Consider the following 13263-nt stretch of genomic DNA (forward strand, 5'->3'; position numbering starts at 1 on the left):
ATGGTAACATGAAATTTCACCAAGGGAAAAGTTGCAATGGGCATTAGTTTTGCCATGGCAACCCAAAATGTTTTTGACAACACAGTCTGTATATTGTCCCATTGAAAATAACAATTGATCAATTTTTATATATTTTGATCAAATTGACCAAAATTCATCAAAATATCTTAAAATTCATTTCATTTGTCAATTTTGATCTATTTTTTTTTTTTTGTTTTGAAATTTTAAATTTTTTTGAAATTTTTCACAGGGGGTACCCTTAGAAGTGCTCAGATTCCCATGTTATTATAATGAGAAAATATACATACTGTGTTGTCAGAAACATTTTCGGTTGCCATGGCAAAACTAATGCCCATTGCAATTTTTCTCTTGGTGAAATTTCATTTTACCATAAGGTCTACATACCCACCTAGTTTCAACCAAATCGGTGATTATCACCTCGGGTAGTCTCCTCGTGAGTTAAGCCTTTGCTGATATAGTTGTTTTAGTAATAAATCAGTAATTCCTTACCACCAAAACGTTTAAATAGGCGCCATCTAGTATAAATAAAAGCGTTAAAATCGAACCTCTAAGGGCTTCGTTTTAGATGTTTGTTTTCCCATAAACAATTTGTGAATAATTATCCTAATTTTACTGTTCAAACCGACTTAAACTGGGTTTAAAGATCAATTAGTTTCATTGATTTACTGACACGTATTTCTTAATATTTATTTTCCAGTTTGGAGAGCGAGGTTCCGGTTTCAAAGCTCGCGGTAGCGTCCAGGATTTCGAGAAACTCCGGGAGCAATGTTTGTCCGAAGGGACCCTGTACGAGGACCCTTCGTTTCCGGCCAACGATTCTAGTGTCTTCTACAGCCGAACCCCGCCGAGACCCTTTGAATGGAAGAGGCCACACGTAAGTGTACCGCTCGCCCCGAATAGCCGAAACTATCAAGTCAATTCGGTCTTAACCAACTTGTTAAAATGATAAAACAAAATCACGTGACTACCATATCACAGCCAACTTCCATTTGGTAACTCGTGTTCATAGTTGGCCGTGCGACGTTAAAGAAAAAAAAGATTCCTTCCAGATACTGCAGACAGCTAATTCATAATAATAATAATCAGCTAGGCACCAAGTCATCTAGCGACTTTTAATGACTGCGGTTACATGGGGGGTTTGAAAAACGTTTTAAGGAAGAGCGGTGTTGGAAAAACGCATATAACCCGCTAACGCCGTTGTTAAAAGCGCTAAAAACGTTCTTAAGAAAACTACCTCGGACCATCGTTTTAAGGGCTTACGCCGTTCTTCGCTCAGCATGTAACCTCTCTGATACGTTGTTCGCAAACAACGGGGTTTTTTTTTCGACCATTGCTCCTACCAAATGGGCATTTCCAAAACTTTCCGATATCTTGGGTTTTTTGGCGCATGTTTACCTTGTAGATGGGTATATTGAAGAAACAAAATTTCTAATCACACACAACTAGTTTAAATTTAGAAGGTGAAAGATGTCGCAAAAAAGGACTTCGTGGACAGTATCGGACACGGTTCAGTTAATTGATTTAATTGAAGAGTTAAATGTAATGAGCTTATTTGATGGGAAAAGATATAGGGATTCCATAATATTTGAACAAGTTAGAGAAAAGTTAGAGAAAAAAGGCGTTGAAAAAACCGTGGAGCAAATAAAATGTAGGTGGAAGTTCCTTAGATTAAAATACCAGGAGGCTAAAAAAAATAATAAAACTTCCGGGAGAGCGCCTGCCATCGCCCCCTATTACGAGCAATTAGATAGCTTTTTATCGTGCCGTCCAATCAACAAAACCAGCGAAGGAGGCGTGGATAGTCTATTTCAAGAAGGTGACGTATTATTTTAAGTTTCTTTCATTAGTAATTAAGGATACAGTTTGCCATTATAATAACGGAAGATTTAAAATGGTTTACCAGATTCCGAAAGCGAAAACGAGTCTCCCGCCCCCAGAAAAAGAAGCGGAAAATCTAATGAGGATTTTCAGGATGAACCGAGGGATGAACTATGTAATTAAACTCCTTTATCTAAATTCAATAAATTACAAAACTAGGTAGCGTTTAACGATCCGATAGTTAAGCGAAGTAAGATAATCAAAATAATTCGTGTTCATACTTTTACTAATATTTTAAAAACATGGTTACAAATACGTCGATTTTAGTTTGATATTTAGACGGGCAATTGATATTAGGCCTTAACGTTAATTGAAATTTTTAACACGAACAGATGACGAAATAACAGACGTTTGCCCAAGTGCCAGTCATGTGGGCGAATCTTCTCAAACCGGGCAAGAAACTGATGTTGAAAATAATACCACCACCAATAATAATAAACGCAGCAGGACTAACATGAAAGACAAAAGATCTAAGCAAGAGTTGGCTTTACTTAGTTACGCTGAAGAACATTCCAAACAATCGAGAATCAACCAGAAATTTCAACAAGAATGGGCAGAAAATCTTTTAAAAAAACAGCGAAAATGGGAGAAGAAACAAATGAAAAAGATTAATAAACAAATAGATCAATCGCAAGCTGAATTAGGGTCGAAAATTACCGATTTTCAGAAAATGCTGATGAATATACTGGATAAAAAAAACAGCAGCGTCGTTTCACCCAGCACTTCTCCTGACCTACCCTCACAGAACGTAACCGGCCACAACGGATTACCTCTTCATAAAGCACCAGAACACATCGTCACCACCTTTCAAAACTCGCCAAGCCATATCAGAACACCATTTCAAAACTCACCAGGCCACAGAGAAACGCCCCTCCAAAACGAGTCATGGCACAGTGGAACACCCCTCCGAAACGAGCCATGCCACAGTGGAACACCATTCCCAAATATAGGGGTTCCTTTTTCACATCTAAACCAATCAATACATTTTACGCCAAAACAACCAATTAGATCCATTACATCGCAATCTGAACCAATTAGGCCCATTACATCACCGACTGGAACGCCCTTGTCAAATTTGGCTCAATTAGCTGGTTCAAGTATGCCATTTCTGAATCAGCTGTCTGGTTTTCCAATGCCTATTTATGGACAGCCTGGCTACTCACGAATGGATGCAGCGAGTCAGTTATATAAATAAATAAAACTAAGCCTAGAAATGGGAAGTACATAAAAGGTTACTACTATAGAAATGAATTTATTGGGAACAATAAAAATGAATTTATTCATTAGAAAATTAAAATGTTTAGTTATTTACATATTTATACTTTTTTTAAGAGGAAAATTTTCAGCTAAGTATGTTTTAATTGTTTCCCTAACAGAAACTGCGTCGTCGTCAAAGTTTTCTTTTGATCTTTGTCTTGGTTGGGGAAATTGTTCGGTTTCAACGTTTTGAACAGTTGTCATCCAGTTAGGATTTATAACTTCCTTTTGTTCTTCTACAAAGTTATGTAAAGCGCAACAAGTCGCTATTACATGTGGGGCTAGTGTGTAATGTACGTCCATTCGTTTCAACACCATTCTCCATCTTGCCTTGAGCCTCCCAAAGGCTATCTCAACAGCCATTCGTACGCTGCTTAAGTATACATTAAAAGATTCATTTTCTGGAGATGATTTAGCCGCAGCCCCTGTATAGCCTTTCATAAGCCAAGGTAATAACGGGTATGCTGGGTCTCCCAAAATCATAAGAGGTACATCCACCCCATTTACGTTCAATGGTGCCTAATGAATTTACAAATATAGTTTATTAAGCTGAAACAAATTACGCAACACAAAAAATATACTTTTCGACATCATTCCTCTTCTAATAGCTTCTAAGCCAGACTATTTAAAGCAGGGGCGGCTCGAGACTAGCCTTGGATTAACAATAAACGACGCGATTGAAGCAAACGCTTGTGACACTTTTCCTACCCCCCTCGTGCCGGGTGAAAACTACACCCCGGATCATTTCAATATCTTGTTCACATTAGAACCTTGAATAAATAATAGTAGTGCCTACCTGGATATATCACTCTAGCGTTCCGCGTGCATTTGTGTTTGTTACGGGTTCTGCCTTGTAGAAGGCTACTTGTTACGGGAGTTTCGTAAATTCTCCATTAACTTTGCCGAAGCGGCGCTGCTGTCGCAAAATTAATTTGCTTGTCGAGTTTTTTCTAAGAGATATATCCCGGTAGGCATTACGATTGTTAATCCAAGTACTAACCTAGAATCCCGCGTGGTAAATATCAACTGGTTTGGAAGGGTCACGCAGCCCCTGATTTAAAGTAATGTAATATACCTTAGGAAGCTGGTGAGACATTTTGAAAATTTGAGATTCCTTAAGAACCTGCGCGTCATGCGCGCTTCCGGGAACTTTGCAACTTATGTTCCTAAAACTGTTAACATAACAAAATAATTAAAACATTTCAGTTCGTCCATTAAAGAAATTACGATGTTTCGCGTATAAGAGGTAATTTAATAACCAAAATTTGTCATCAACCACAGCCTGGAGAACGTATGATGCCCATTGTTTTCGATTTATGAAGTCTCTAATTAAAGTAGAGGAGTACTTGATTAGGTTTTGAGCAGACAGTCAAACTAATTATAAGTAAACTTACCTTAACCCGTCTTGAGGTGGAAGTATCGGAATGTGCGTTCCGTCTATTGCCGCGTACGCTTGCGGAAATTTAAATTTTGATTCAAAATTCATAGCTATTTGTTTTGCTTCATCCTCATTTGGAAATGAAATAAAGGTTCTTAGTTTGTCTCGTGACATGACCATCACAAATTTCCTAAAAATGTTTACCACGCTGCTTTTACTAACACCAAACGCGTTAGCAACCACCCTACTTTCACAGCAACTAGCTAATTTGTATATGGCAATTGCCACTCGCTTTCTAAGAGCTATTGGTTCTCTCACGCAAAATTCATTAGGTGACATCTCGTTTTCCACAATCTCGCACAAACGATTAAAACTTTCTTTTTTCATTCTGAAGTTTTCCAACCAGTCTTCGTCGTCAAAATTTTCATTAACTATACGATCCCACCAGTCACTACTCCTGGGTTTCATCCAAACTCGTTTTTTCTTTTTTTTTGGAAAAAGGTGGGGCAATTGATTTGGTATGGGATCAATTAAATTTCCTTCGTAATTTGAGGCAGTTTCTAAAATTGTTTGAACGGTTTTTTTTCGAAAATTCATCATTCGCGATAATAGTTGAATTCTAAGCATTTGTAAATTATTATACTGGCTAATTAACGATAGTAAAACTTGAATTAATACAGATATTAAAACATTATCAAATTCTTCCATTTTTTTAACCTTTTCTTCGCGAAATCTAGATCTAAATAATCCGGCCGGTCATTGCGCGGGTGTGTGGGTCAGTTAGGATGAATTGTAGGATGGAATTTAGGTGGAAAAATACTTCGGTCTCTCCCCAAAACCGGTAATGTAACCCCTTCGCTTTTTCAACGCCGTTGTTCGTGAACGACGCTTCTACTAAAAACGTTTTTCAAACCCCCCATGTAACCGCAGTCAATGCCTTAAGGCGGGTTTATAAAGGAGCGAGAAAATCCAAAGAAGCTTGTGCATGAAGCTGAAAGCTGATCGACGCTATCGGAAAAAGCTTTCGGAATCTGCCTCTGCGCAGTAAGCTACTGTTTACAAAAGCGCTTGTCGTACTGAGTCCGTTCCTGAACTTGACGTGATCACGTGGTTTGTTTAGAATAAATGGCGGCTACGAAAGAAAGTCGAAATATTGTCGTGCTGAATTCAACTTTTTTATTATTGCTTCAAAAACGAAAATTGCTAATTTAAAAAAATTAATTAATTAATTAATTAATTAAAAAATGCAAGAGATCCACGAAGGTTATAGCAAGGCTTGCATTATTATTGGTTAAATACGACCACGTGATTTCAAGCGAGAGCCAAGACCCCAGAAAAACACGCGAGAATATCAAACGGAGTTTGATGCCGCCAGCGTCGGAATTCGGCGTAAGCTGTCTGCTACAGCAAGTAGGAAATCAGCTCTCGCTTCTTTGTAAACGCTTACGCGAAAGCCGACGCCGACGAAAATGTTTCAGTTTCTACAAAAAGCTTCAACTTTTCGCTCTCTTATAAACCCGCCTTTAAACAGGTGGCCGGGTTACAATGCGTAACTACGGTAACATACACCTTTCTATTACAATATGTTTTAAATAATAATAATAATAATAATTATATAATTTAGATGAATCGATCATAATTTAAACCATGGATTGTAAATTAAGAGGACAGGTTTTCGACACCCTTCCACAGTGCATTTTATTTCTCCCCGCGTATCAATCAGCTCGAGAGACTCCGAGGGAGTATTACAAGGTCGTTTGTACCACGTGATCTTCCAATTTCAAAATGGCAATCTAACGCGGTTGATATTGTTACGTAATTTTTTGCCCTTTATATTTTAGTAATTTTAAATTTAGGTTTTTTTAATTCAATAAAAACTATCAACTGATATTTAGTATATCATATTTAATCTATAAAAACGTGAAAAAATACCTTTTGGCGTAAAAATGTACTTCGTGTAAATAACCTTGGCCAACTCCCTTAGTGTGATTGGTTTACGGGGGCTAAAAACCAGACTTTTTACCGATGCTCTAAAATCTACTATCCATGTTTAAACCGCCATTAGCAAAAGAAAATGAATAATAATTCGCATTTCCTAAGATAGATGGCGCTGCGGTTCTCCACAAAGTAACGTTACTACCATCTTTTCAGCCTCCATGGACTTTATAGTTTTGCCTATTGACAAACTGCGGGTAGCTCGTAATTATTTCGTCACTTTGTAAACACGCCGTCACTTACTGCCCTTTCAAAAGTGTGCTAGTAGTAAAAACAGTAGAAAGTGCCGAATTTGCTGTTTAGACTTTTAGCTGTATTTAGTTTTTAGAGATCTTAAAAAAACGTGGTTCTTAAAGATCCCGCGCGAGATTTTTTCGTATTTTTAGTTCCTTACGAAAATAGAAAATAGTTTGGGGTGACTCAAATTCTTGGTTTCTCACATCTGTTACACCATTCCTAACCCGATAATGAGATAATTACTTTTCTCAGAGGTATATAATGTGATAAGTATTAGTTTCCTATTGCGCTAATGTTATTCGCTTGAAAGATGTACCTTTTCAGGCTTAAAATAGATTTTGGAAGAAAAAATAATACGTGGCTAAATACTTTGCATAGTTACTTTCTAAAATTCTTATATAAAAATACAGTTTAATACGCACTCTTAAAGCAAGTGGCGGTTCCTGTCAATTTGCATTCGCTCGCACTAGATGTCGTTAGCGTATTAATCAAAACAAGTTGAGTAAGCATCAAAATCTAGCCTAAAATGTGTGGCAAATTGGGAGCTTCTCGCGTTGATTGGCTTTTCAGAATCACGTGATTATTTACTTATCAAACACGTGGTCTCGGGAAGCCAATAGATCGCGGACATCTCGTCTTTAGGTCCACGGAAGGTACTGCCATCTAGAAGCGCTTTTAGAAACATTTTTGTAAACCTTTTTTTACTGTTTTTGATAGAGCCACCAGTTGATTTAAAGATCCACAGAATAATTTGAATAATTCAGGCCAAATTTTAAAATTCAAATAATTCTGTGGCTCTTTATTGCAAAAGCTTGTCTGCTTTCGGTTTTTCGTGACACTGTCCCACGGACAACCGCCATCATCAGTAGATGGATGTCTTAATTTATAAAATCGTCTACTTATCCAGAATTTATCTGGTAAAATGGCCACAGGCAGTCATTAGAGGAAAATATTTTTACTCCAACTCGAACTATTCACCACCACAGAATCGAAGTAAAATGCCTTCATAGGGTTACTCTCGTTACCCTGTAGTCCGAAATCCCAGAACGAGTGAAAAGTATGTTTACTTTTCGTTATTAGAAAGCTGGCGAAATTTGGCAACGGAGCCATGCATGGTGCCAAAGGCTTCGTATGATAATTTTCCCTGTTTATACTTCTCTTGTATAAGATATTTTATGAACTTCTGGTTTTCTAAATTTAACTAGTTGTTACATCTCAAACGCGAATTTTTATCTCTTTTTGTAACTTAGTTTTTTAATAATAGACAATTTGATGTTCCCTCTGGCTAGTGATTATGTACCGAGCCCTTTATTCTCTATAAGCAGGAATAATTAGCCATTAATTTCTTATTAGTCGAAGGACATCTTGTCTCCGCTTGTCAGATTTTTATTCGATTTGTCGTAAAAAAAGAGCGTGGCCTTGATCGAGAGTTATTACATCTTGGTCCGGGGTTTTGTTAAGTACAAGTACCCTTGATTTTTTCGCGTCATCTTTGCGTCTGATAGACGTAACTTAAAATGGGCCTTTGTTAATCAAAAGAGTAAAAACGCGAAGGTTATCAAAAGAAGAAAGGAACCTTTCTGCTGTTTAAAGCCGCGCGATCCAGACTTGTTTCTTGTGAAGTGGGCAAAAATTATAAACTAAGTCTGTAATATAGAAACAATACGTGTATTATTAACTTATATTTGAAGCAATTGGCATCGTACCGTTTTCTTGAGAGACAATTTGGCTCGGTAACTGTTGGCAACGTACGAGAGTTTTGTGATTTATATCTTCAATTTTATTCGTATATTAAACTACCGTTCGAAAAAGTGAGCCGGGAAAATTGTAGCTGAATGTAGAATTATTGTATACCATCTACACTTACAAGCTCTCCCGTTCACGATTTTGAGACTATCAAGGCCCCCTAAGTTTGAATCGAATGGGATTTTAATGTTTTTCAAATGACTGGCTACATGAAGCTATCTGGTGGTGAAAAAATATAAATCCCCCAATTAATGTTACCTGATGGCCAGAGGTAGTATAGGTGGTAGGGGTGAGGGGGGGGTGGCAATGATTTGCTCTTTTTCTCCGCTAGGTAGCGTAGTTTGTATTATTTTGCCCCCGAGCCTGTCTGGTGCTGAATACACGAGCCTTTATGCCCAATTCAACCTTAAGGGGCCTTGATAGTCTTATGATCTCTTGGGAAAGAAGTACCCATTAAAATTGAACGTGTGCACCACGTCGCGATACAAAATTTGCTGCAGGTATAACTTTTATCGATGTAAAATGTAAAAACTAAACTATAGGGATATTTACCTATTTATAATCCACATTTTGGGCTATATACTATTTAAACGAATCCCCTTCGACCGAAAACATTTTTGGCGTCATATTATCCAGATTCTTTCTCCAATTGCGAGTTTCGGTGAAATTCGAACGTTCTACATTATATCTCCTTTAAGGGGGAAGAATACAGTAAAAGCCTCTTTTTCGTTCAAGCTGAACGTTTCTGTTTTAACAATTACATCATTGAATTATATTTTTCTTATTAGGCTGAACCTTCCTCTAGTGCTTAAAATAATTTTGATTATTCTAAAATTAATAGTTAACGAGATATAAGGTCCTAACTAAAGGGTAGTTTGGGCGCTTGCCCAACTTGTTTAGCTCCGGGGGCCCGAATTAAAACGTAATAACTTAATTACTTTTAAATTTAAAATTGTCAAAATTATTTTAAGCACTAAACAAGAGGCTGTTCTACACTTAAATATTAATTTTTTTAATAAAAATACAAATATAAAAGTTTTTAGCTTGAAATAGCGCGAAACTAGACAATGGCCACTGTAGTCTTCCCCCTTAAATGGGCTTTATGAACGAGTCGATATCTCTAGATAAGATTGCTCTAGATACCAGTGGCGTAGCCAGGGGGGGGGGCACAGGGGGAACATGCCCCCCCCCGAAACGTATGGTCGTACGAACAAATAGTTTTATTTTTTTACTTTTTTCCCAATGGTGTGCCCCCCCCCCCCCCCGAAACAAAATCCTGGCTACGCTACTGCTAGATACCTTACTCTAGGTTACGATGCGAGACGGCCCAAAATTCTTAACTAGTAAAGGCTACCGGGGTCGAAGGGGCAGGGCACCCGGACGGGACACGACAACAAATTAATTCCAATGAAATTTACCCTTGACTTAATTGAATAATATATTACGATGTTAAATTATCGGATTAAAACCGCAAAATATGCGGTTTTCGGTCGAATGGGGCTGTTCGGTCGATTGGACTACAATCATATTTTTCGATGTAATAGTTTTACGAAATCAATTTGATTTTATAACCCCCGCATTAGTTTTGCTCCAAAAAAGCTCTTGAAGCAGTATAAAGAAATGAAAGCATATTTCGTAAGAAATAAATTATATACTTTAAAATTCAATTTAAATCCACCAGAATCAAAAATTAACTTTGTCCTATAGGGTATAAAGTTATATAAAACTCCCAACTAACCTTTCGACGCGGAAATCTCCGCTATGGCGTTGATACAATTAATTAACATTGTTTTGTTTTTTCGCCAATAGGAGCTTTGTCAAAATCCGAAATTATTTGTGGAAGGAGCCAGTCGTTTCGATGTGGTTCAAGGAGAATTGGGTACGTTTCCTTTCATAGTAAATAGGGTGGCCGCGGTTCGAGAACCGACTAACAAGGAGACATCCCGAAGTGTAACCCACCGATTTTGTTCAAACTCGGGGGATTGGTAGACGTTCATGTATGATGAAAAATACTAAAGGGAATTTATTCAATGGGCAACCGTTTTGCCATGGCAACGAAAAATGTTTTTGACAATACAAAATATTAAATTTTCCCATTGAAAATAACATGGGATTTTGACCTCAAATTGATCAAAAGTTGATCAATTTTGATGTTTTTATTGTCAATTTTTATTTCTTTTTTCTTTTTTTTGGCATTTTTGAAATTCTGAAATTTGTTCAAATTTTTCACCTAGGAATCGGTCAGAATCCCATGTTATTTTCAATGGGAAAATTTCCATTTGTTGTTGTAAAAAAAAAATTCGTTGCCATGGCAAAACGGTTGCCCATTGAATAAATTCCCTTTAGGATTTTTCATGATACATGAAGGTCTACCAATCCCCCGAGTTTGAACAAAATCGGTGGGTTACACTTCGGGATGTCTCCTTGTAAGTGGAACCGGAACCGAACCGATCAAGACAAATTGGAACCGGAACCGAACCGAACCGAGAACCAAAATTATAGGAACTCATTTTCGGACCCTGGCCGTGCAGAATGTCGAAAACTAAAAGTAAAACTAGCTCGCGCAGGCGGCGAAGTTATTTTCGCTTATTTACACATTTTTGGAAGTAGCATAAAACACGCGGCGAAATAAAAACCAATAGTCTGGACAAAACGAAATGAACGGTTTTTCCTTCCAATTGAGACAATAGACATAATAGTCCTTGTCACTTGTCACTGTTGTCAGTGCTTTATTTATTCTTTTTCGCGACTTTTTCAAAAGTAATAGTATTCGAATAGTATTCGAAAAGTATTCGGTTCTTTCGGTTCGGTTCGGTTCGGTCCGGTCCGGTTCTCCTTCTGTTTTGGTTCGGTTCTACATGGAACCGGAACCGAACCGAAGTGGCTTCGGTTCCCATTTCTTGGAACCAGAACCGAATCGGGAATTTCGGTTCGGTTCCGGTTCCTCCGGTTCTAAACGGCAACCCTAAATTAGAAAATAGAGCCAGAAAGCTTTGGACTGACTGTTCTTAAATGATCCGAAGAACACGTGACTCGAAGAGCTAGTAGAATTGCTCCAAACCTTTTCTTTAAATAAATTAGGCTTCCTAGTAGATTCTGGGTAATAATTTGGGGCTAATTCGTTAATACCAAATAAGTAATTTTTCGACTTAACCTAATTTTGTAACCATAAGTTTAGGGTTTAAAGTAAAATTCACTATTGCACTATCGCTGTTTTCCATAGTTAACATAAGTTTAATTTTGCCTTATTAAAGCCGCCAAAGAAGCGAACTACTTTTCTCCGCGGGGGATTACACAGGGATAAAATCCCTGTAAATAAGAATGTGGGATAACGTGAAATCTTAAAATTAATATTTGCCACTCAAATAGCTAGTTGATCCATCAAGTTCAAGACTTTCCACCACTATATACTTTTGATAATAGCACGCTTTCTGAAGATGAGGAGGAAAATATCGCGTCTTTCAGGAGTCAACCTTACCTTTATTAAATGAAATTCTTCGTTTTCAGGCGATTGCTGGTTACTGGCCGCCGTGGCGAATTTAACTTTGAACCAGGAGTTATTTCTCCGCGTCGTCCCCGATGACCAGTCGTTCGTCGACGGCAAGTACGCTGGCGTCTTTCACTTCCGCTTCTGGCAATACGGCCGATGGGTGGACGTTGTTGTCGATGACCGTCTTCCCACTTATCACGGACGCCTCATCTTCATGCACTCCAAAGACAGCAACGAATTCTGGAGCGCTTTGGTAGAGAAAGCTTACGCCAAGTTACACGGCTCCTACGAGTCTTTGAAAGGTGGCACCACTTGCGAAGCCATGGAAGACTTCACCGGCGGGGTCACGGAGTTCTACGAAATTGAAAAAGCGCCACCTAACCTCTTTCGTATTATGTTGAAAGCCTACGAGAGGTGGTCTTTGATTGGCTGTTCCATCGAGGTACGTTCACGTCAGGATCTTTTTACGAAGAGGTCAGCGAACGGGTCTGTCTCTGACGTATAATGAAATGCAACCCGATCGTTACAAGGGCGATCGGCTCCTGGTGTTGATGAAAGGGATTACAATATTATTGTGCCTCGTCGCGCCATCTAACAATCAATAGTTGATTGATTGATTGATAAATTAATTGATAATAATTAGCTTTTAGATCGTAAATTATGGTAAACTGAATAAATGCTGTACACAATTTTCTAATGAATTTTTTCATTTTAATATAATATATAATTTGTTTAATATTAGGATATTACAAATAATTAAGACGAAAAAATAGTTGGTTTGTTTTATATAATTTATCATATAAAGTTTTAGGTACCAGTATAGATGGCGCAAAACAGCACAATGAGATTTTCACAAAAAAAAACAAGATTGCGCTGACCTCTTAGTAAAAAGATTCTGATAACATTATGGTCATACCTTTTAGCAATGTACACGGAATTTAATGAGATTTGGTTGTTGTTTTCGTTTCGTCCAGCCCGACACGAACGTAGTGGAAATGGAACTGCCTAACGGGCTGATTCGGGGTCACGCGTACAGCGTAACAGCCGTCAAAATGGTCGAAGTCTCGACTCCGCGGGTCAGCGGAAAGATCCCGCTGTTACGTGTGCGGAATCCCTGGGGTAATGATTGCGAATGGAGGGGTGCCTGGAGTGACAAGTAAGTTTCTTTTCCCAATCTTAGCTGAAAGTTCAAGTCAAAGACGGTGTGAAGGTAAAGTCCTCCCCGGACCCGTCTTTGACTGAGCTATCAGGTCAACAGGGC

The 13263-nt window shown here is 38.1% G+C and overlaps 1 protein-coding gene across 3 annotated transcripts in view; it reads left to right on the forward strand.

Moving 5' to 3' along the window:
- LOC149936307 (calpain-B-like) overlaps nucleotides 1-13263 on the forward strand; it is a 41452-nt gene that overhangs the window by 17780 nt on the left and 10409 nt on the right. For all 3 annotated transcript variants that reach the window (XM_090154860.1, XM_090154862.1, XM_090154861.1), the window contains 4 exons: nucleotides 719-895; nucleotides 10322-10391; nucleotides 12020-12444; nucleotides 12977-13158. In XM_090154860.1, coding sequence (XP_090010986.1) covers nucleotides 719-895; nucleotides 10322-10391; nucleotides 12020-12444; nucleotides 12977-13158 — 854 coding nt within the window. The remainder of the gene's footprint in view (nucleotides 1-718; nucleotides 896-10321; nucleotides 10392-12019; nucleotides 12445-12976; nucleotides 13159-13263) is intronic.

This window comes from Leiobunum rupestre, chromosome 7, assembly GCF_980474605.1.
Source record: "Leiobunum rupestre chromosome 7, qqLeiRupe1.1.hap1, whole genome shotgun sequence".
In the NCBI taxonomy this organism is placed as follows: domain Eukaryota; kingdom Metazoa; phylum Arthropoda; class Arachnida; order Opiliones; family Sclerosomatidae; genus Leiobunum; species Leiobunum rupestre.